At 44.8% G+C, this 21,883-nt stretch overlaps 3 protein-coding genes and 1 non-coding gene across 6 annotated transcripts; 1 reads left to right on the forward strand and 3 right to left on the reverse strand.

Moving 5' to 3' along the window:
* The first annotated feature begins 2,699 nt into the window (after nucleotides 1-2,699).
* On the forward strand, nucleotides 2,700-9,431 carry LOC123071614 (RNA-binding protein 24-B). 2 transcript variants are annotated; one of them, XM_044495196.1, is made up of 6 exons: nucleotides 2,700-3,078; nucleotides 3,282-3,414; nucleotides 4,291-4,435; nucleotides 4,847-4,883; nucleotides 7,349-7,622; nucleotides 8,061-9,431. In XM_044495196.1, exons 1-6 carry the CDS (start codon nucleotides 2,896-2,898, stop codon nucleotides 8,177-8,179), a joined length of 891 nt encoding a protein of 296 aa, XP_044351131.1. In that variant the 5' UTR covers nucleotides 2,700-2,895; the 3' UTR covers nucleotides 8,180-9,431. The 2 variants fall into 2 exon arrangements, with proteins under 2 accessions (XP_044351131.1, XP_044351132.1); XM_044495197.1 differs by having other exon boundaries at nucleotides 2,702-3,078; nucleotides 8,041-9,431.
* Nucleotides 9,432-10,411: 980 nt separating this feature from the next.
* Nucleotides 10,412-12,397, reverse strand: LOC123071615 (DNA repair RAD52-like protein 1, mitochondrial). Its single transcript, XM_044495198.1, has 4 exons — nucleotides 12,050-12,397; nucleotides 11,314-11,351; nucleotides 11,124-11,218; nucleotides 10,412-10,753 (listed from the first exon to the last, which is right to left on the reverse strand). Exons 1-4 carry the CDS (start codon nucleotides 12,337-12,339, stop codon nucleotides 10,610-10,612), a joined length of 567 nt encoding a protein of 188 aa, XP_044351133.1. The 5' UTR covers nucleotides 12,340-12,397; the 3' UTR covers nucleotides 10,412-10,609.
* Nucleotides 12,398-12,705: 308 nt separating this feature from the next.
* LOC123072972 (U2 spliceosomal RNA) lies at nucleotides 12,706-12,901 on the reverse strand. The gene has a single exon (XR_006435510.1). It is a non-coding gene; the product is annotated as a U2 spliceosomal RNA (small nuclear RNA).
* Nucleotides 12,902-13,469: 568 nt separating this feature from the next.
* LOC123071616 (EKC/KEOPS complex subunit bud32) lies at nucleotides 13,470-19,213 on the reverse strand. 2 transcript variants are annotated; one of them, XM_044495200.1, is made up of 8 exons: nucleotides 17,517-18,960; nucleotides 17,053-17,111; nucleotides 16,920-17,009; nucleotides 16,729-16,842; nucleotides 16,141-16,419; nucleotides 15,917-16,030; nucleotides 13,906-13,978; nucleotides 13,470-13,798 (listed from the first exon to the last, which is right to left on the reverse strand). In XM_044495200.1, the coding sequence occupies exons 1-8, from the start codon at nucleotides 18,934-18,936 to the stop codon at nucleotides 13,761-13,763; spliced, it is 2,187 nt and encodes a 728-aa protein (XP_044351135.1). In that variant the 5' UTR covers nucleotides 18,937-18,960; the 3' UTR covers nucleotides 13,470-13,760. The 2 variants fall into 2 exon arrangements, with proteins under 2 accessions (XP_044351135.1, XP_044351134.1); XM_044495199.1 differs by lacking the exons at nucleotides 17,053-17,111; nucleotides 17,517-18,960 and adding an exon at nucleotides 19,025-19,213.
* Between the last annotated feature and the right edge of the window lie 2,670 nt (nucleotides 19,214-21,883).

Below are 21,883 nucleotides of genomic sequence, written 5' to 3' on the forward strand. Positions count from 1 at the left end.
TAGGGTGTGTTACCCTACCGCCATAGACAATGGCGGTAGAAAAAGGGTCAGATCCGAAAAACTTTTGCACATAGGGTCAAATCGTGCTTAAGTTAAGAAAAATGGTCAAAACAGTGAATTTGGCCGCCGAGCGCCAGTGCTCTTTTTCTTTGTTCACCGGCTGGACCGTGACCAAATTCCAAACGAAAAAATGCATGCCGGTAAATACAGTTAGGACTTGAGAGTCTATATATGCGATGCATAACTGATCACAGGAAAAATGTTAGTTCATCTCATGCAAGAAGCCAGGGAGCTTTTGAGTTCGAAAGGCTTTCGGCCTTGCGTAGCACGCGCGCGTCCGCACCGGTGATGCAACCACACGAAGATGAACAGTGAGGTGAGGTCAGGATCCTGCTTTGCTTGAGGCTCAGAGCATCCAAAGTTCCAAGCTGCTGCAAAGAGATAAATTGGGTGCGAAGCAACAGTCCAGTCCGGTCCAAGCGCAACCGCAACTGCAGCAACAACAGCAAGCTGAAAATTACGCCGGGGTCCCTCCCTGTTCCAGGCCGGTCCCGGTCAAACCGGTCAACAAAAGACGTACAGAGTAGTTAATCCAACACTCTGAAGCACGTCAGAGGTTATGTAAACTTGGACCATTAACCTAGTAGATTCCTCCCTTGCTCCGAGAGGGAAAAAAAATACTCCAGCAGATAGCGTATAAAAAGATTCCCTTTGCAGTGAGAGCAGGTGGCCAAATGATTAGGCGGGATAAGCATATATACAATGGGTGGACGAAAAGGAGTTTCTAGGTTCTCTGGAATACTGCAAGTGTCGCCATATCCTAAATGCAGTACCAATAAGTACTGAACTGATAACAACATAACACACACAAGTACGTAGTATACTTCCCTGATTTAAGCTGGGATGACAAAATGATTTCTTCTCCTCCACTGCTTTCAGGAAGCTCTCCACTGCTTTGGGCGTTATTAAATCAAAAGGACCATGATTGCCTTCCCGGAAAGAAATATTTGCCACCAAATGCAGTCCCCAAATAAGGTGTGCACTTTGTACCGAATTGTAAGCTGGGCGGCCACAAGTCACTCCCAAGTCTACACTCTCCGTCGGCTAAAAGCCAGGCCATATATATATATATACATACATCGCCGCCAGAGCCAGACTGATATTCATATTCATATCGTCTGCCAACCTTCTTAAAGCAGACAAGGACTTTCCACCTTTCTTCATTGATTTCCGTAATATTCCCAATCAGCAACTTTATCATATATACATTCTCCAACTCAGGGGAGAATCTCTCTGTCTAGACACAGTAATTGGCCATTTCGGATCAATGCAGGAGTTGCACGTGAAATGATTCAATAATTCAGCTCCTACTACTACTACTGTCACCACTCACCACAAGCAACAAACTGTCATATTTCCGTGTATTCTCCCATAATTCGTCTAATCGTCTGTGAAAAGGAAGGCACAACCATTAGTCAGCAGCGATCAAGATATTGCATGGACAGGTACATATATGCATACACACGGGCGTCGGAGATTGTATTGTTGCTGTCTGAGATATTGACACAAGTGATGGATGGACAGCGCTGTTGTTATCAGGGGTGGCTTCAAGGCCAAGGGAGATAAATAGTTTGTAGGAGCTAGACACTAGAGAATAGAGATTGATAGGCCGCGCAAAAGCTTTGGCACAGCGTCCTTGTCCCCGGCCACTCCAACTGGTCTGGGCAGCCCCAGCCGTCCATCTCCAGATCAGATCTGATGGCACATCATGCGTTCCCCCTCGGGCTGCCAGCCAGTGCACATCAGCTCTTGCTCTCGGAGTGGCTAGGGGTACGAGCTCTCACGATAATTTCCAATCATTTGTTCTAGTACTGATTTTCATTCGCAGATGGATAGTACACGCCTATTAAACTTTAACTGAAAACAACCTAACTTTCGACGATTGGTGGACCAACGTTGTGTGTAGTGGATTAGGATATTGGCGGGTCGGAGAGACGAGCCAAGGGCGACAACAAAAAGAACTAGTAACACGGAAGCAAAGCATTACGTATAAACATTAATAAAGGAGTACTCATAAACGATACGTGGATAGCATAGCCAAGAACTAACCTGGAGCCGCAGACATGTCATTGTCGCAGTGGCGAACCTATACAAACCTCCTGTGTTGTGTCACAGAACAGCACGGAATTTCGCATCGGCCAACCCCACCCACCCCACGCCCTGTTCTGTTGGACGCGAGCAAGAACCCTGCTAAGTTTGCTCCCCTCACGTTCGTGTCACCGGCCGATCACCCATGATTATCCTCCATCTAGCCATGACGATCGACTCGTAGCTAGTCCAACCAAATACTCCCAAAAAGAAGAGAATCGGATAAGTTCGCAAAGACCAGCACCTCCAGGTACCGACCGAGCGGGCGAGGCCCCCAAATTCCCGTCAGAATCCCGCGCCCGAGCCGCTCCGTTCCGTTTCTGCCACTCCGTGGACAGGGACAGCCTAACGACACCCTGTAACAGCTGTTCACTGGGACAGGGGCGTTCCGGTCATTCCGCCGTCGGCTGGCGGGCTGGCGGGCGGGGGTGGGTGTGTCTCCCGGCGCGCAGTATTATTATACTGGGAGGGGTAGCATGGCTTGGACCAAAAGGACAAGGATGGATGGTGCATTATAGCCAGCGCCAGTATATATTTGCCCCTCCTCCCCTGTACACCCCCTTCCCCTCTCTCTCCCCCACCCCACCCCTTTCTCCTCTAACCTTTAGCTTTTCCTCACTCCCTCCCTCCGTTCCTCTAACAAGAGCCGCTAGTGTCCTAGCCCAGTTCAGATCCTTAGTTGCAGCTGGTTTTAGTTGCTTCCCCTCTGGTGCTGAGGTAGAAGAAGGAGAAGGTAGCAGCATCGCCATGAGTCCGCCGAGTGTGATGGGGCAGTTCGGGGACACGACCTACACCAAGGTGTTCGTGGGGGGGCTGGCGTGGGAGACGCAGAAGGAGACCATGAGGAAGTACTTCGAGCAGTTCGGGGAGATCCTCGAGGCCGTCGTCATCACCGACAAGAACACCGGCAGATCCAAGGGCTACGGATTTGTAAGCTTCTTCTATACCTCCTACTATGCACACACACACTCTCGCTGGTTTTCCCTTCCCTTCCAGTTTCAGTGCAGTTGAGCTTGGGAGCAGAATTAAGCTTCTAGCTGGTGCAAGTGTTCTCTTTGCTGCACTACACATACTTTTTCTGTTTGCTTGAGCTGCAGTATGAATGGGTGCACTGTGAATTGGTGGTTTTGTAGGTTACCTTCCGGGACCCGGAATCGGCGATGAGGTCTTGCGTCGACCCCGCGCCGGTGATCGACGGGAGGAGGGCGAACTGCAATCTGGCTTCCCTTGGGGTGCAGAGATCCAGGCCTCCAACCCCACAGCACGGTTAGACATTTCCCATTCTCTCTACCAGCTGCTAGCTACATACACAAAGTAACATTAGAGAAGAGTTAATAGCTAGGTATCCTAATTGAAAGCCTTTATTTGATGACACCCTCTCTTTAATTAGTTGAGCGCAGTTCAACTATCACTAGCTAAAAGCTTTTGAAAAGGAAAAGTAATCGTCATCATTATAGATGCACTGGCACCTCTTTTCATTTCTCTGTGAGCTCTAGCTAGTATATAGTTTCATGATAACCAGCTTAGCTGTTATGATTTTATGCGCAAAAGCACCTTCGTGCAATTAGTATAAAGGAGCTCAATTAGGTCCATAAGGATCTTATTCTGGCATTTAGTAGAGAATAAGTGGCTTAAAATGGCTATCTTTAGCTCAGTGCAACCTGATTTTCCTAAGCACAACAACGTCGCTGCCATTTGCTTTGCAGCTGGAAAATTAAATAGTGGCCTTAACAGGATATCCTCTGAGCATTTACTTGCTGCAGAAAGTAGATAAAGGCGAAATAACATTAGAGGTGCAAAGTTGTTAGTTATCCTCGGAACAAGTGCCTCGTTTCGGATAATGTGCAAAGTTAATTAGAAAACCCTAGGGTTAAATAATAAAATCCAACTGAGATGAATGCCAGATTCGAGAATCTTTTACTTCTATTATGTCGTCTTGCAATTCAGAAGACCGAGCCATGGCATGACCGTGAATATAAATTTCATGAGAGGTGCATCGGAACAAGTGTGCATCCCTTGCTTTTACAGAAGTGTGTCTCTTTGCTGATGATGTTAGCGAGTAATGTGGGTAATTAAAAAAATTAGGGCTACTCCCTAACGGAGGGAGTACTAACTTTTGTTTTGCTGATGATTTTACTACAGGAGGCGCTAGGAGCTTTCGAGTGATGAAGTCCTTTGGGCAGCAGCAGGCTGCGGGGATCCAAGGTGCGCTGGGCGCAGCTTTTCCTTCGCAGGCCACCTTCCCTCATTATGCCATCCCACAAGGCCTCCCTTACCATGTCTATGGGTAAGTTTCTCTCTCATCTCTCTCTCTCTCTCATGTGGTGAGGAACCTATGGAAAGTGTCTATGGACCAGCTGTGACGAGGGGCTAATCACATGCATGACATGTGCATTGTGAGTTTGTGACCATGCTATCTTTGGTCAATGGCGACTGGCGTGTAACTTTTTAGCTTGCAAACACTTCTCTCATACACATACTCACTCATAAAAGTGGCAGAGCGTGCACTAGTGCCCCTGCACGTCTGTACATGACCTCTCAGTCTCACACTCTTGCTCCTCTCTCTCTCTCTCTCTCTCTCTCACACACACACACACACACGCTAAGCTAGCTGGTTCTATCAAGTATACATAATTTAATGCAACATGATTAATTTGTAAAAACATAACTAATGCTTCTTTCTCCTTCACTGCTGCAGGTACTCTCCTTATTCTCCAGATTACGGTTATCCTGCAGTAAGTTCAATCTTTGCATAAGTAATAAGTTATACTCCCTCCGTTTCTAAATATAAGTCCGTTTAGAGATTCCAATATGTACTACATACGGAGCAAAATGAGTGAAACTCTAAAATATGTCTATATACATCCGTATTTAGTCCATATTGAAATCTCTAGAAAGACTTGTATTTAGAAACGGAGGGAATATTAAATTGAAGTTCTATCATTAATTTCAGTGAGGTTGATTTGTGAAGACGAGAAAAAGAAAAGATAAAGCACATACGGCTCTACTATTTAGTTTGCATTTCGTCATACCAGTATATTTAACTGTTTCCTACTCCCTCCGTTCCTAAATATTTGTCTTTCTAGAGATTTCAACAAGTGACTACATACGGAGCAAAATGAGTGAATCTACACTCTAAAATATGTCTATATACATCCGTATGTGGTAGTCCATTTGAAATCTCTAAAAAGACAAATATTTAGAAACGGAGGGAGTAGAATGCATGCATCATGCATTTTATCATGAGAACCATGATACTATATGTGGTAAAGGGATGTATGAAAAATAGCACTACATAATTGCTATTTGGCTAAGAGTGAGCATCATGTATTCATGTTACATAAGATATGCTTCAGGATCATAAAATGCAATGATGTGCCATAACCAAAGAAAGAAAGAAAAATGCTGACCATTTTGCCTCTGCAACTGCTAACTTTCAAGCCAAACTGGAGGATTGGTGTTAGCACCCTTTGTCTGTGCTGCAAATAAGCCCTGCACAGGTTTAACTTAAAACAGAATGCGTGCTTTGTTTCTATATTAATGGAAACCCCAGAATTAACAGTAAGCTATCACCAGCAATGGCTTGAGCATGCATAATAAATCGTAGTAACCCTCTACCACTAGATAAATATCACAATTACCTGGAGATAAAATAACAGTGATGTCATATCCACAGTCATGTCTCAACTTTCCTATTGGAAAATCTCAACTCTCCTTGTGATTTGGATGTTACTGAACCATTACAACTGTCACATCCTCAACATAAATGATGCATGGCCTACTCGTTTTGTTCTGTTGCTGATACTGATTTCTCTTTCTTCCTTTGGTGAAAATGAAAAGTATAGATTTCCTTTTTCCTTTGACCCAGGAGCACAGTAAAATGAAAAGCATAGGCTAGCACAAGTGTACAACCAGCACAGTGCTACTGAAGCAATTTTTAGTTGCAAAAACTCTTGTGACAGAGAGTACTTCTTAGCACAAACAAACAAACATGAGGCAACTGCTCGTAAAAGATATCCATCTTATGCCTAGCTGCCCTCCATGTTGTTTGACAGTAATATACCCGGATAGCCTCTTAACCACCCTTCCAAACCATTCCCTTTCTTCAAACAGGTATAGTTGCCATGCTAAGTATAACTTCTACACAAGGATAGATGGTTGTTTTTCTATTTTCCCTCCAAAAATGGCTGCATATGATCAAAGGTGCAGTGCTAAAGGTACATATAGTGCCTTGTGGTCCTATCAACTTCCATCTTACCTTGTACAGCCGCACATGGCATGGGCCCTGGCTGTCTAGACCGAACCTGCTAAACACTTGATCCATCTTTCCATCAACAGCGCGCCCTGTTAACCCAATAAACTTATGGCGGCACATGCTAGTGTCCCCATGCCCCGAGTCTATCCAAACCGCAACCTCTTACCTCTGTTTGGCTGCATATAAAGGACCCAAATTACCAGCTGGGACTCTGAATCTTGTGAATCTTGGACCGGCCTGTAGGCCAGTGCACACAGGTTTACAGTTAGTGCCTGCGACACTCAGCTATGCCTCTGGCCCAGTTGGATCCAGCGCAGATGGCACATGCAGAGGCAGGCAGCCAGCCAGCCAGCAGCCCCTCTGTTCTACAGGCCAGTGTTTTTGTTAGTTTGGAGTCAAATAGAAAGATGTATAAATCTAGGAATTTCAATAGGTGTGAGGTAGACAAAAGATCTGGGGCATATCACTACAGCAATAGAACTAGAGGGAAGGAGGGAGATGGTACTGATTTTAATATAGCAGGATAGTATATATACTGGCATTGTGTAACAGAGCATGGTTTATGAGCAACTATATTAAGATAGCGGGAATAAGATCCCTTGGTAATTATCACAGCACTATTGGCCTCTGAGAATGCTTAAAGTTGGGAAAATTAGACCACAAATCTTTTTTCTAATCAATAGATGCTATACTACTGTTATGTGCCGAATGCGACAATATCAGAAACACTAACACAAAGCACTATCTGGTGAAACTTTGGGCGGTAAGCAAGCAAATTGACAGAAATGTAACAGCATGAATACTTAAATTAAAATCTATTTGTAAGCTAAACAAATGCAAACTGCATACAAACATAATTCAAGGGTTACTTAACCTGTACATAACAGATATCCTAACAGACATCATGGCATAATACTTATGTCTGTTTCTCCTTCTGTTCATCAGAACTACTACAACATCTATGGAGGAAACCAGTACCCGTTTTACGGAGGAGCAGGAACTGGCATGGTGACTGGAACCAGTCCCTTTTATCCATACTTCCAGTTTGGGCAGTCCGGAAGCACTACGCCCAACTATGCAAGTGGACAGGGCTACAACATGCAATTCCCACAGATGTTCCCCTTCTCAACTGTGGCTTCTACAGCTGCTGCTGTAACTGGCTTTGCACAGCAATATGGAGGGCCATTGTCACTTGCAGCGAGTCCTCAAGCCCAAGCAGGTACTACTAGCATCTTGTATACAACTAGTACTTTCTAAATGTTTGGCTTTCATTATTCAATCCCCTACCATGGCTAGCTAAATAAAGCTAAGTAGAACTATATAGAGTTAATGACGTATATCTCTTGATAAAGAAAATGCTACCCAAAATATTATTACTCCGTCCGATCCAAAAGTAACTGTCGCAGTTTTGAACTGGGTTTAGTTCAAAACTGCAACATTTATTATGAACCGGAGGTAGTAGCTTATATTGCAATATAATATATCTCAGTCTGCTCTAGCGAATTACTAAGAACAAGTTAGCTTTTGGTATGGATTTGTCGGCAATATAATCCATTTGCAAAGATAGCCCATTATATTCTCAGCAATTAGTAGATTTACTTTCTTTCTGCTCAGTTCTGGTACTAATATCTTGACAGTGTGTATCCCCATTAAACAGGCATGACTATGGCTCTCACAGCACCAACCTTGCCAAGTCCAACTCAGGCTGCTCATCCTTACCGGCTCGTCCCCTCGCACTTTGCTGTGTCTGCTGCTCCAGAGCAATCCTTGGCCTAACCACGGTCTCCATCCTCATCGTCACCGTCTCTTTTTTATTTCCTATGTGTTAGTCCATGCATCCATCTCTAACACCAAAGGGTGTCACCAATGTTGATCCCATGTGGATCACGTAAGTGCCCCTCTCTCTCCATATCCCACATGGTTATGTGATGATTGGAGACCAGCTTGAGCCCCAGGATGGGCTCAAAGCTTGATGCCCCAAGGAAGGGGATGTACTAACAGTCGGGCGCAAACCAGCCGTTTAACCAGTCCAAGGAAGGACTTCATCCAAGAGAGTTAATTTGAGCCCTAGCAAGAGATGGCTACGGTAAAAGGCAACCCTAACAATCAAGCATGACCCCAGGGAGGGTTCATGCTGATACAATCCAAATTGGACAAAACTGACATGTAGACAACCAATTGAGCTAGCATGCCACTCCAAAACTTCATCAGTGGAATTCATACTGTATTTAGCTTAGGCCAAGTGCTTCTGGCTGAAGCATGAGGCATTTAGCAGATCCTAATATTCTATTCATGGGTGTTATCTAGAGCAAATAAAATTTGACATCTGACCAGTCTATAACTTCATTTCCACGCATAGTCGCACCCCCCTCCCCACCACCACCAGCAACTTCACAACAACATCCTGTGATAACTTCTTGTGTAACCAACCACTCTAACTTTTCTATGCACTGAGTAGATGCATCAACTAACAGTTCTTTATCCTTCACTTTATAGCTTGCATCAGGTGGTTCAGGCTCTAAGGAGAGCCTGTGCCCCTCATGAGAGACAGGTTCAGGAGTGCTAATGTTAGTTTTTGGCACTTGGCACTACCTCCTGCCATTTGTAACACAGTGATGGGACTCCAAAGAAGGCTTTGGAGATACCAAAGCACTGCTGTGCAACTCAATAACCCCAATGGACCCAGGCATATTTTTATTGTCTTGGGTCACCCACTCATCTAGATGTTCATCTTCCCCAATGTCATTACCATGGTTAGGTCCGGGACCCACTCTCTTTCTCTCTGTGTGCAGAGAGGCTTTGATGCTTTTTAATGTAATATTATCGGTCACGGTGATTGTAATAATAAAGTAGTACTACGCCACTTCTAGGGCAGGAACACTTTACTGTTTTATCAGTCGGATCTAGCTAAATATTCTGTCAGTCTATAAACAGTACCTTCTCTATCGACATGGTAGCTCGCCATATAATGCAATGTAAAATCTACCTGTTATGTTGCACATTTCTTATTCAATGGTCTTTTATCTAATTTTGTCTGCTTACATAGTAAATGAAAGAAATAATGTGAAATGTGTTAACAACATTCTCCCTTCACTTTATATGATGCATCAGATGCAGACTTGACGGTTGAGAGTTTCAAAGCAAAATTCATACCTGTCCAGTAGTAGTTTAGATGTACGAATTCCAGACATTGGTGAGCTAATCGTTTGGTCATCGGTTCCTTTCGAAGAAAATCAATCCAGGCACCTTCTCAGCTATAGAGATTGTACCAACGTTCCCACAAGAGTAAGGACTTTACAGGAAGCCATGCTGAATAGACAATATGTTCAGAGTACTACGAGTCTACGATATTAAGAAAAACATGTCCATTGACAGCTACGCACCAATGTAGACCATTCATGTGCCCAATTCAGTTTGAAGATGGCAATAACCAGTTTATAATAACTACATGCCAAATTCTACAGTTCTATGACAATGACGCAAAAAAGCTTATAATAACTACTCCCTCCGTCCGGAAATACTTGTCGTAGAAATGGATATAAATGGATGTAATTAGAACTAAAATACATCTAAATACATTCATTCCTCGGACAAGTATTTCCGGACAGAGGGAGTACATTCTTAGCAACCTGTAGGGTGCTAGTAAGACATTCTGAAGTTATATGTTAAGATGACAAGAACAGACGGCATGGCCCCGAATGGCTTCATGTTATATCATGAAACGAATTGTTCTTTTGAAAAAGGAAACAAGTCACCAGTCCTTAATATAAGGTCAACGAAAATATAAGCTTTGACCTGACAACAAATAGAAGATATGGCCATAGGACAATGTGGGATCAAATAGTTATTTAGCAACTAAAGGAGCAATGAACAACATGCATAATGTATCCCCTCAATAAGCAACCTGCTAGCACGTATATGAGCATCCAGATAAAGAATATTATCAGAAAACATAGAAATCAAGCTTCCCTGAAAATTGGTGGAGAAAGAAATTTAGAAGATGAAACATGCTGGTTCAATCATAAGCATACCATTCAGAGCAGCAACCACCTTAGTAGCTTACATTAGTCACCTAAACGATAACCTAGAATACTTAGTTTTATATGCTGGCACATTCATATCATGTTCAGCACAAAAGGGTAGCCTACTGAACGACAAGTGTCTGCGCACTAAGAGACATGAAGCAGAAGTCCAGACCACAAACATCTATGACATATCTTCATGATAGAGATGAAGTCCAAGACCAAGGCGGGCACAAGCTCGGCGAAAAGCCATTCCTTCAGCCTTCTGAACAGGATCTCCAAAGCCTTTATCCTCAACAGAAGCAGTTCCAGTAGCCTCTCTGTAGATCTGAAAATAAGCATATCCAAAAAAAATACATTAGATGTAGCCCTTACTTGAGAAAAACCACGTACATTTACAGCAGTTTATCACAAGAATCTGTCACCAACTGGAATGTAGAATACTTAAACTATCAGTTTATGTAATGCAAAAATAGAGATGAGTTTGTATCAATAATCGAACATTGAGTGATAGCTAGGCCGCTCACTACATCACTCCACATACAAATCATATGATCCATCTATACTTTTCCAGCATGCATAGTCCATGATCAAAGAACTGATTATACACGCCAAAACCGAGTAGACAAGATCAGTGTACACCCAAACCAAGATCCAACAAACTGAACCAATTATAACTCCCAGGCAAAGAAGGGTACCTCTGCATCAGTTCCATAGAGAGTCACACGGTAGACAACAGATACAGATTTCCCATCAGATGAGTAGACAATGTTGCGAACCTCCCCAGACCATTCTGCAGAGGGTTACAAAATGGTATAAGGAAAATAGGGAATGCATTTTACGTCCTCCTAAAAAGGACATATAGATATAGTATGTCAAGAAATTTACCTGGAGCGTGTGCATTCAGAATTTTGTTAGCAAGGTGCCTGCACAAGGCATAAAAAGTGAGGTCACAACTCACAAGTACACAAGATTAAAAATACATATACAGCATGTATGTTCATGATCATGTGAATTGAAGCAATTTCATCAAACAATAAATAGAAAAATGACGGGTTAAATTAGTCTTCCAAGGGTTCTAAGGTTCTCAGGAGGACAAACAAACACCAAAATGATGCGGCGTTCAGTTTATTTATCTGATAGGAAATGCTCTCCAGTTATATTAATACAGTTATCGTTCTACAAACTGAAAGGCATTGTGCTATGCATAACAGTCCTCTTGATTTTCTGCTGCAAGCACAGTCGAATGACAACAATAGCCAGTGCGCATTAATTGATCACAAGTTTTTCTGATGAACCTCGCCCTAACTAGGTTTCGTCGGCATCCAAATTGATTTTACCTCTATTGAAAAATCACCAACTGCAACACTGGGAAAATAACTACAGATGTAAGCGACACTTTGAGTTTGACCTTAGATGCAATTCCATATCTTAACACAAAACTGCGGAGTAAAGGACAGTGCTCAACATAACCTAATGATTATGCATAAATCTGCATATACCACTACCACCAAATCATCATTCTAGAAGCAAGCAGGAATCCCCAAATTAACCAGACCTAAATCGCACCGTGCACTAGAAGCTAGCGTTCCGTGAATGATCACTACTGACGGAGGAGGCTCACCATGGGATGTACTTGAGGGCGAAGCCATTGTCCTCGAGGCGGGTCTTCAGGAGGGACTCGGGAACCCTCTTCCCGAGCTCCTTGAGGATACCGGCGAGCGGCTTGCTGATGCCCTCGGTGGGGATGGGGGCTGCCTCCCCGCCGCTGGTGAAGTCGTCGTCCTCCTCCGACAGGGGCTCAGGCTCCGGCGCCCGCTGCGGCGCGCGGGCCTTCGCGGCGAAGGGGCGCGCCAGGAGCGGGGACGCTGCGCGGCGGCCGATGATGAGGCGGGCTAGGGCACCGGGGGCCATGGTGGGGGAGGCGGAGGGGGAGAGGCGAGGAGGAAGAGGGGTTTGGTTGGGTTTTGGGAATGGGGAAAGATGGGTCCCAGATATATCGGAACTTGGAAATTCCCCACCAAGTTTTGTCGACTTTGGTGCCAGAATCTGATTTTGGTGTCAAATCTTCGTGAGATTTACAAATCCAAATCGTTTTTGAACAAATTTGGCCCTGTTATTTGTGCAACAAATTAAATTAAACCGACTGAAACATTAATTGCAAAGTTTGTGCTGCTCTTCACCAGCTAATCCCATGACATCTTAATAATGCTGCCTAATAATCATTATTAGATCAAACTCTGTTTGAAAATCTTAAATATAAAATTTAAATTGATTTGGTTGGGGTGCGCCAGCCCAGACTGTAGTGCAACACCTGGGCGACACCCGAGGATCCCAATGGCAAGCCGTTGTGGTGGACCCTTCCCCATAAAAAATAAATTTAACATCATTGTGGGCACATGACCCACATATCAGATATTAAACTGATAAGAACAGATACTACACTTGATCTTAGCCAAAAGGCCGAGAAAGGTATGAGTTGTAGAGGTGGCCACCCCAGCTCTTTATAGCCTCGCTGCGCTGCGCTTCCTCCTCGCTAGGCCATGTGGTACTAAACGAGTCGCGAGGACGGTGAACTGGCTACGCGTGACTTCACATGGGCCTCCGGGTTGGGCAAATATCCTGCTGAATTGGGCCTTTCTGGACACCAGTTCCGGGCACCTCTTCTCGTCTAGAAAGGAAAAACAGTAGTTGTGGGCCCCGGTGGCAATCAGGTTGGAGTAACTTAGGCTTTTAGCAATTCAAAGTTTGCCTAAAAAACAATTCAAGTGATGATTTCCTGTGTCTCCAAAAAAAGTGACGATGATTTGCGTATTTGAGAAAAAATGATGATTTCCTGTCCGTTAAAAAAAGTGATGATTTCCTCACCGAAAAAAAAACAGTTGAAGTGGTGCGGAAATTTTTCTCTGACGCAGAAAATTCGTGGGAAAATCACTATGATTCAAGCTGCTGCTCGGCGCAAAGTGATTTGGCAGTATAACACTGGTGCGGCAGAGATTGACTTTCGTCCAAACTTTGGCTAACGCGGAGAACACACATAGTTGTAGTTTCAATAAATTACATCAATTCACATTTCACGAGATGCACCGCAACAAAGTAAACGCATCGGTTCACTAAGATACACAACGATCATCCAAAACTCACAAGTTAAAGAGTTGGGAGATATATGATTCCTAACGGAAGTACAACAAGCAGTGTTACAAATGATTCACTTGACGTCCATTTAAATTCTGCAAGAGCCAATTCCGCTGAACCACTACGTGCAAACTAATAACACAGACAATGGATGGTAATGCAGGTTCAATTCGTTGCATTCAGCATCTCCGGGTCAAGTTTTACCCAACCATTGTTCGTTTTCTGCCCCGCTGCCTGACTGAAAAATCCATGCGAAGAACAGAAACAGGCCAAAAGGGATTAGGTTAACACAAGACAGCAAATGGACATCATACTTTGCAGAAGGGCCATGACCATGTATCGTACCTTGAGCTAGCTTGTTCGTAGTGGCGCACCACTGCCTTGAAGCTTTTCGGTACGCTGCAAGGATCTTCTCCATCTAATTCAAAGCAAAAATGGGTGGCTGTTATCCACAAAACTGGAATAGTAATAAAGGCAGTCCATGCCGAGCAGGGAAAATCCCATGGCATCGGACTAACTGCTAATATGTTCTGATTTGTCAAACCCCGTGTTATTTTGGAACACCATTCTTCTAAGGCAGGGTGTGAAAACCGGCTAGGAAGTCACACACAAGACATGAATATTTCCTTAAGATAAATGGAGCAGGTGTACTAACAATTGCAGAATAACAATTTTGACAAATTAATTTAACCTTGTGGTCTCTGAATATGTATGTCATTTCAGACACTGCATGGTGTACATGAGGCAACTTGCATACTAGTATGAGCAAGTATATCTATGTTGACCGACTGAAAGTAATGCTAATACTCCCTCCGTCCCAAAATTCTTGTCTTAAATTTGTCTAAATACGGATGTATCAAGTCACGTTTTAGTATTAGATACATCCGTATCTAGACAAATCTAAGACAATAATTTTGGGACGGAGGGAGTATGTCGATCATTATATATACATACTTTCAAGTTTCAATATAATCAGTTCTCATGTTTTTACCATCATATTTTTTATTTATAGAATATAGTATTAGAAGTGTTTCAAAAATGGACAGTTTACTGTCAAGTCAGCACCACCTGAGCATAGCAAAGAACCGTGTGAAGACTGGATGACCGGAATCTTCCTCGATAGTCGCCGACCACAAGGAGTGGCTTGCCCTTTGGGACACAGGCACTCCAAATAAAGCAAAAATTCATACTTGGCGACTAATGCGGAATGAGCTCGCTGTTGGAGCCAAGCTCCTTCATCGACGTATCAAGATGGGTGTGCTTTGTGCTGCATGTGGTAGGGAGGAAACGCTGTACCATAGGTTTTGGGAATGTCCTCAGCACTGTTCTGGAAATTCATGCGCTCGGAATTGGGAGCTCCGGTGGCGATCCTGCCGGTTTCGGCAGGCTCTCAGAGTGCACTATCTAGATGGCTGCCATTGTGGTTTGCTGGCACTTCAGAAGAGGACAGAGCCACAATGGTGCAGGGTGTTTATGCACTCTGGCTAGCAAGGAATGATACGCGTGAAGGCAAGAAGATCGCAGATGCACATGCGATAGCAGGTTTGGTGATGGCCCATATGGAGGACTGGAAGTCAGTCCATGGAAACAAGGAGAGGAAAATGCATCAGGCGACAGCGGAAAGATGGCGACCACCTGAGATCGGGTGGATGAAAGCCGATGTGGATGGTGCAATATCAAAAGCTGGGGACAAAGGGGCCGGTGGCATGGTCTTCAGGGATCACGACGGCGCATTCAAAGGGGGTGCCTGCCATGTCTTCCCTTCGGTTTCCAACCCCGAGGTTGCTGAACTTCTCGCGTGCCGGCGTGCTGTCAAGCTTGCAATGGAGATGAACATTCTGAAACTTCATGTCGAGATGGATTGCAAGGCTGTGGTAAGTATGCTAAATGATCCTACGAAGAACTTGTCAGCCGCTGGGCCAATCAATCAGGAGCTGAAAGAGTTGCTGCGCACTCGAATGGACTTCAAAGTTAGCTAGGTTCGGCGATCGGCTAATGGTACTTGCTCATGCTTTAGTAAGAGAGGGAGTGAATAATGATTTGTGTAAGGTGTGGGCTCATGCTCCACCAGACTGTATTCTGGGTACTGTTTTCTGCTCAGATCCCTGAACTCTATGAATAAATAGCACGAATGGTGATTTCCACAAAAAAGGGCTACACCTTGTGCAAAAATATATGCAATTATATATGGAGGAGCTACTTGCAAAAATAGCCCCTATATACCTTTTGCTCCACAAAGAAGTAATTAATAGTTTTTGGACACATTTAGGACATCATTGATGTGGTAAGAGTCATGACTTGGAGTAAACAAAGACACAAAATATCCTAGTGTACATGATTTACACAATTCGCTTACCACATCCCCACATGAAGAATGCATGGAAATCAAGGCTCTCTCAAGAACATATAGGTCCACTGCCTTGTCCTCAGGAATAGTTGATGTAAAGCTCAGACCAAAATCAATAAGAACCTGCAAAATGAAAATATAACGTGGTAAATTGATAGCCAGATGCAAACTTTTAAGTTAACACAGTAAATAGATGAACTAAAACAGGGAAAAACAAAGAATGTTGTGCATACCAGTTGATTGGTGCTGTTCTTGATCATCATATTTGAAGTTGTCAAATCACCATGAACAAGACCTCCATCGTGTAGTTTGCCAACTGCATTCCCTATCTGTATGGCAATGTCATTAAGACGTTCTTCATTTATCCCATTTGACCCAAATCCAAGAAGAATATCTTTGACGCACAAGCCATCCACAAACTCAAAGGTTAACGTATGTGGAAGAGGGTCCACAGCATACAGAACTGGTGTAGGAACACCAAGCCGCCTTGCTTTCGTCATGCATCTAGCTTCCTACAAATGGAAGGGAGACCGAGGTAAGCCGAGTTTTAATATCATTTGTACATGTTACAACCTAACACGTGAACACAGATCACTCTATGATTCTATCATTCTCTTTCATTACGAAACTGTACAAGAGTTATAATTCTATCCTGAAAAGCATATGAAACTCTTTGCTGCTTGATAAACAAAATAAGAAAGAAATTTGGTATCAATACTATTCATCTTTGAAAGAATGTTTGTAAAATTAATCTTAACGTAAAGAAAACTGTTAGGGGTAGATTATCTCAAAAGAAAAGCACATAGGTTAAGGAGACTAACAGCATTTAAGCGTTTTAGAGTCAGCTTTGAGTCCAGCAATGGGTGTCGATACTTCTTTGAGAAGCGCTCTTTGATTACGCATTTTCGTCCAACAAATGTAGAAACAAATACCCTCTGCAAACAAGCAAACAAACTATTGAAAACAGGTAAGGGAGAAACTAAAACTATATAAGTCTGGAGTTTTGACTCACTCCTTCAGCCCCCTGCTTTAGTAGCACACCAAAATCTTGTTGTTGCTCCTGAGATATGTCCATAAAATTCGATATGCGCTTAAAACAGAACTGTAACAGTGACAATAAAGAAAAGGGGGAAAGGTCAGCAAACAAAAAAACTAATCATAACAGTATACTTTATGATAGAGAACTTCAACATAAGGACAGTTGCTATACAATACTGCCAGAGTGCCAGTCATTTTTGCAAACTACTATAATGGTCAGAACGGCAATAAAATACTAAAAGCAAAAGTAACAGCTTCACTGAATTATAGTAAGTTCACTTGACTTTATTAAAACAGTAGTCATGGAATTCCACATAAAAATAGGGTAATTACATGTAAGTTTCAGGAAAGATTTGACAACTGATTAATTAAGTTTATTAAGTAACAACAGAAACAAGGGTCATCAACTCATCATCACATAGTTCCAAACCAAAGGATTAGAAGCAAATATGCTCGGATAAGTTGACTAGTCCCATAGTACCTAGACTCCCTGCTTTGTCCTGGGACAGAGTATCCTACTTATTTATTGCTCCAGCAGCAGTACCCTTCTTAGTTCGAATCAAGCTCTTACAGTTCTGAGAGGCCTGTCTTTGTGCAGGACGAACTGGTCTGAATACTTCTGTCTTCAAGGGATCCAACAGATCCGATGAGCACCCTAACACAATGCCATTCTTAGTAGCATCATCCCATAACTCCTTTGCAACCTCGAACCTACCGTTCCTAGAAAGCTTTTCTATAAGCAGATCATATGTAGGAGTGTCCACTAACTCACAACTCTTCATAATTCTGAACATGTCAAGAGCATGATCAACTTTCTCTGTCCCACAAAGGATGCCAATGAGGCCATGGAAAAACTTTGCTGTCGGAAGCACCCCACTTTCAAGCATATCTTCTACAAGCCTTTTCCCTCTGATAATTCTATCGGTCAAATAGAGGACCTTAACTACAAGATAGTAGCTAACCCAGTCAGGTGAGCACCCTTCTTCTCCTTCCCTCATCAAATAGAGGATTCTGTATGCTTCTTTCACTCTTCTTGCTCGTCCCAAACAAGACAGTAAGATGTTGAAGCTGGACGAATCAGGGGTGACACCATAGGACCTCATCTCTGTTAAGATATCCATAGCTTCAGGAACAAGTGCAGAAGGATTGAACTTGAGGTTTCTATGGCACACGCAGTTTAGGAAGTCGTTGAATGACGGCAATCCCAATGGGCAGCCTGAGGACTTGATATCATCAAGGACTCTCCGAGCTTCCTTAGCATTTCCATGGACACACCATCCATGGAGGAGGCTACGCTGAACGATGCTGACCATTGGCTCAGCTGAGAGTTCGCTCTTATGGTGCCACACAACGCCCTGTGCCTCACGAGCATAGCCCTTCATGCACAATGTCTGGACCATGGCAAGGCTGCTGCACCATATGCCTTCCCCTCCAGCACCCGGGCCTTGCTGAGGCAGCAATTTCTGCCTCTCCAAGCCTCTGAACAACCTAACAGCCTCATCCTCCTTCCCTGCCTTGACAAGAGCCTCGACCACAGCGGTGAACGTCTCGGGGGCCATCCTCCGGCCATCCTTCTCCCCATCTCCAACGGCGATTTTCATCGCAGTGAGGTCACCCATCCGTGCAAGCACCGCAACCGCTCTGTCGTGCTCCTCGTCCCCCAATCCGGCAGGATCCTTGGAGCGGCACCACGACAGGAACCGCAGCAGCCTCCTCCCCGAATCACTCCTCTCGCTACACGAGTCGATCACCCGCCTGACCAGGGCCGGCGATATGGCAAAGTTCAGGCGATCCAGCCTGCTTCCCACCTCGTCCAGGCTCCCGGAGCCCAAGCACACGACATCGCGCACCGCCGCCTCGGACTCCCCCTCCTGCCACGCGCCGGAGCACATAGCGCGACGGATTTGGCAGCGTCCCAGCCTCGAGCATGGCGCAAGGGAGCTCTGGCTCAGGCTAAGCGCCGTTACTGATCTCCTCATCACCGTCGCCATCACGGCCCGGTGAATCCCCAACCCAATACGGTCACAATTTGGTCTGGAGCAGAGAGGGAGGGGGAGTGGTGGGTCGTGGAGAACTGACCTTTATGGGTTTACACGGCCTCCGCCGCCAACGACGCGCTGCTCCGGGGCGAGGCTGACGGAGGAGGAGGGCGGAGGCGGCGGCGGCGGCGGCGGCGGGGTTCGGATTTCGGAACAGAAGCACTGCTGGCCAACCAGGAGAACCTAGGCCACACGGCCTTTGGGTGGGTAACTGGGCCGGTAACCCGTAGCAAATCCAACCACGTGCAGAGAAAAAAATTATTTCACACAAGAGTTTCAAAAAAACAAGAGTTCACAATTTCCTAAAAAAATACATGAGACTTAAAAAACCTACAGGTGAGTGTATATTAAACTAAAAAAACAGTAGAAAAATCACCACATTTGTGCTAACAATTGCCATAAGAGCCATTGCACATAGATTAAGATTAGAAGAGACAGAAACAAACGGTTCGCTTTTCTTTCTTCCGCTCGAAGAAAGAAAAGGTGAACTTGCCGTCAAGAGTCTCCCCCACCGCCGCCCTCCGGTGGCTCCCCTACGCCGGTGGCCGCCCCTACATCAGCGGCCTCAGTCATCGGTGGTGAGGGGGGTCGCAGGATCCACGCGTGTGGATCTTTTTTACTCTCGTAGTTTAGATTTTTAGGTTAATCATCATCTTGGCTTCGGCGGCGTCGATGGCGGCACTGAATAAGGTTTCTTCATATCCTACTCTGACGAGGCGATCAATCCTATGGTTGGGATGGATTTGGAAATCAGTCTGTTCAAGTAAGGATGGCGTGGCGGCGACAACATCCCCGTGGTGGACATGTGTCCTCGGGCTCCGTCGTTGCAACGACGTTTGCTCTAGCACCAGCTCGGAGTTTGGGAGGTAGTCCAGGAGCGGATGCAGATTGTGGTCTGCATCAGCGGCATCTGGAACATGGTGGATCGTGTGCTGCGTTTTGTGGTTCGTGAATGGCAGGTGTGGTTTTCTCCTCCGGCGTCTTAGTCGTGTGGGGGTGCCAGATCTAGAGTTCGATGACGTGTCTGAGGTGTTGCTTCGGTATGATTCATTCAACGGTAATGGTTTTCGCTTTTGGTGAACCACCTTGGAGGTCTGCAAAGCTGCAAATCAGCGATGGAGCCACTTCGAGCTCGGGTGTGAAGGTGATCTGTCATTTTTTTCCTTTGGTGGCTGCTATTGTGGTTCCAGAGGCAGGTGACGGGCGTTGGTGTCAAGTTCAGAGGTTTCTTCAGTCTTGATTGTAATTTTACTTCTTGGATGTTGTTTCTTTGTGCAAAGGCTAGCGTTTTGTTGTCTTTTCAGTTTTGCCAGGTCGGTTTGTATGTGGCTTGTACTATGATCCTTATGATATAAATTGTTGGGAAACGTAGCATGCAATTTTAAAAAAATTCCTACGCTCACGCAAGATCTATCTAGAATATGCAAAGGAACGAGAGGGGAGAGTGTGTCCACGTACCCTCGTAGACCAAAAGCGGAAGCGGTAACTTAACGCGGTTGATGTAGTCGAACGTCTTCTCGAATCAATCGATCAAGTACCGAATGTACGGCATCTCCGAGTTCTACACACGTTCAGCTCGATGACGTCCCTCGAACTCTTGATCCAGTAGAGGCACGAAGGAGTCGATGAGTTCCGTTAGCACGACGACGTGATGATGGTGTTGGTGATGTGATTCGCGCAGGGCTTCGCCTAAGCACTACGACAATATGACCGGAGGAGTAAACGGTGGAGGGGGCACCACACACGTCTAAACAATTGATGTGATTTGGGGTGCCCCCTGCCCCCGTATATAAAGGAGGAGGGGAGGAGGCCGACCACAAGGGCGTGCCAAGGAGTGGGAAGTCCTACTAGGACTCCACTCCTAGTAGGATTCGCCCCCCCCCCTCTTTTTCCTTCTCGTGGAGGGGGGAAAGGGGAAGTGAGAGGGAAGAGGAGAAGGAAAGGGGGTGCGCCCCTCCCCTAGACCAATTCGGACTCCCCATGGGAGGGGGCGCGGCCACCCCTTGTGGGTTACCTCCCCTCTCTCCTATGGCCATGTAGGCCCAACAATTCCCCGGGGGGTCCGGTAACCTCCCGGTACTCCGAAAATAGCCGAACCTTTTCGAAACCATTCTGGTGTCCGAATATAACCTTCCAATATATCAATATTTACCTCTTCACCATTTCGAGACTCCTCTTCATGTTCGTGATCTCATCCGGGACTCCAAACAACCTTCGGTCACCAAAACACATAACTCATATAATACATATCATCATCGAAAGTTAAGCGTGTGGACCCTACGAGTTCAAGAACTATGTAGACATGACCGAGACACCTCTCCGGTCAATAACCAATAACGGAACCTAGATGCTCATATTGGTTCCCACATATTCTACGAAGATCTTTATCGGTCGAACCGCAATGTCGACATACGTTATTCCCTTTGTCATCGGTATGTTACTTGCCCGAGATTCGATCGTCAGTATCTTCATACCTAGTTCAATTTCGTTACCGACAAGTCTCTTTACTCATTCCGTAGTGCATCATCCCATAACTAACTCATTAGTCACGTTGCTTGCAAGGCTTCATATGATGTGCATTACCGAGAGGGCCCAGAGATACCTCTCTGATACTCGGAGTGACAAATCCTAATCTCGATCTATGCCAACCCAACAAACACCTTCGGAGATACCTGTAGAGCATCTTTATAATCACCCAGTTATGTTGTGACATTTGATAGCAACTTTATTATTGCCTCTAGGGCATATTTCCTTCAGTCTCACACTTGCACTAGAGTCAATAATCTAGATTACATTGTAATGAATCTAACACCCATGGAGTCTTGGTGTTGATCATGTTTTGCTCGTGGAAGAGGCTTAGTCAACGGGTCTGCAACATTCAGATCCGTATGTATTTTGC

This window comes from Triticum aestivum, chromosome 3B (assembly GCF_018294505.1).
Source record: "Triticum aestivum cultivar Chinese Spring chromosome 3B, IWGSC CS RefSeq v2.1, whole genome shotgun sequence".
Classification (NCBI taxonomy): Eukaryota; Viridiplantae; Streptophyta; class Magnoliopsida; order Poales; family Poaceae; genus Triticum; species Triticum aestivum.

Coding starts and splice junctions, on each gene's coding strand:
- LOC123071615 (XM_044495198.1), bottom strand. CDS start 12,339: ATGGCCCCCGGTGCCCTAGCCCGCCTCATCATCGGCCGCCGCGCAGCG. Junction 11,219..11,313: donor TCTGAATGCACACGCTCCAG/GTAAATTTCTTG, acceptor AACCCTCTGCAG/AATGGTCTGGGGAGGTTCGC. Junction 10,754..11,123: donor TCTATGGAACTGATGCAGAG/GTACCCTTCTTT, acceptor GCTTATTTTCAG/ATCTACAGAGAGGCTACTGG.
- LOC123071614 (XM_044495196.1), top strand. CDS start 2,896: ATGAGTCCGCCGAGTGTGATGGGGCAGTTCGGGGACACGACCTACACC. Junction 3,415..4,290: donor GCCTCCAACCCCACAGCACG/GTTAGACATTTC, acceptor ATTTTACTACAG/GAGGCGCTAGGAGCTTTCGA. Junction 7,623..8,060: donor GAGTCCTCAAGCCCAAGCAG/GTACTACTAGCA, acceptor CCCATTAAACAG/GCATGACTATGGCTCTCACA.
- LOC123071616 (XM_044495200.1), bottom strand. CDS start 18,936: ATGGCGACGGTGATGAGGAGATCAGTAACGGCGCTTAGCCTGAGCCAG. Junction 17,112..17,516: donor AAGACAGGCCTCTCAGAACT/GTAAGAGCTTGA, acceptor AGTATTGTATAG/CAACTGTCCTTATGTTGAAG. Junction 16,031..16,140: donor AGAACAGCACCAATCAACTG/GTATGCACAACA, acceptor TTCATTTTGCAG/GTTCTTATTGATTTTGGTCT.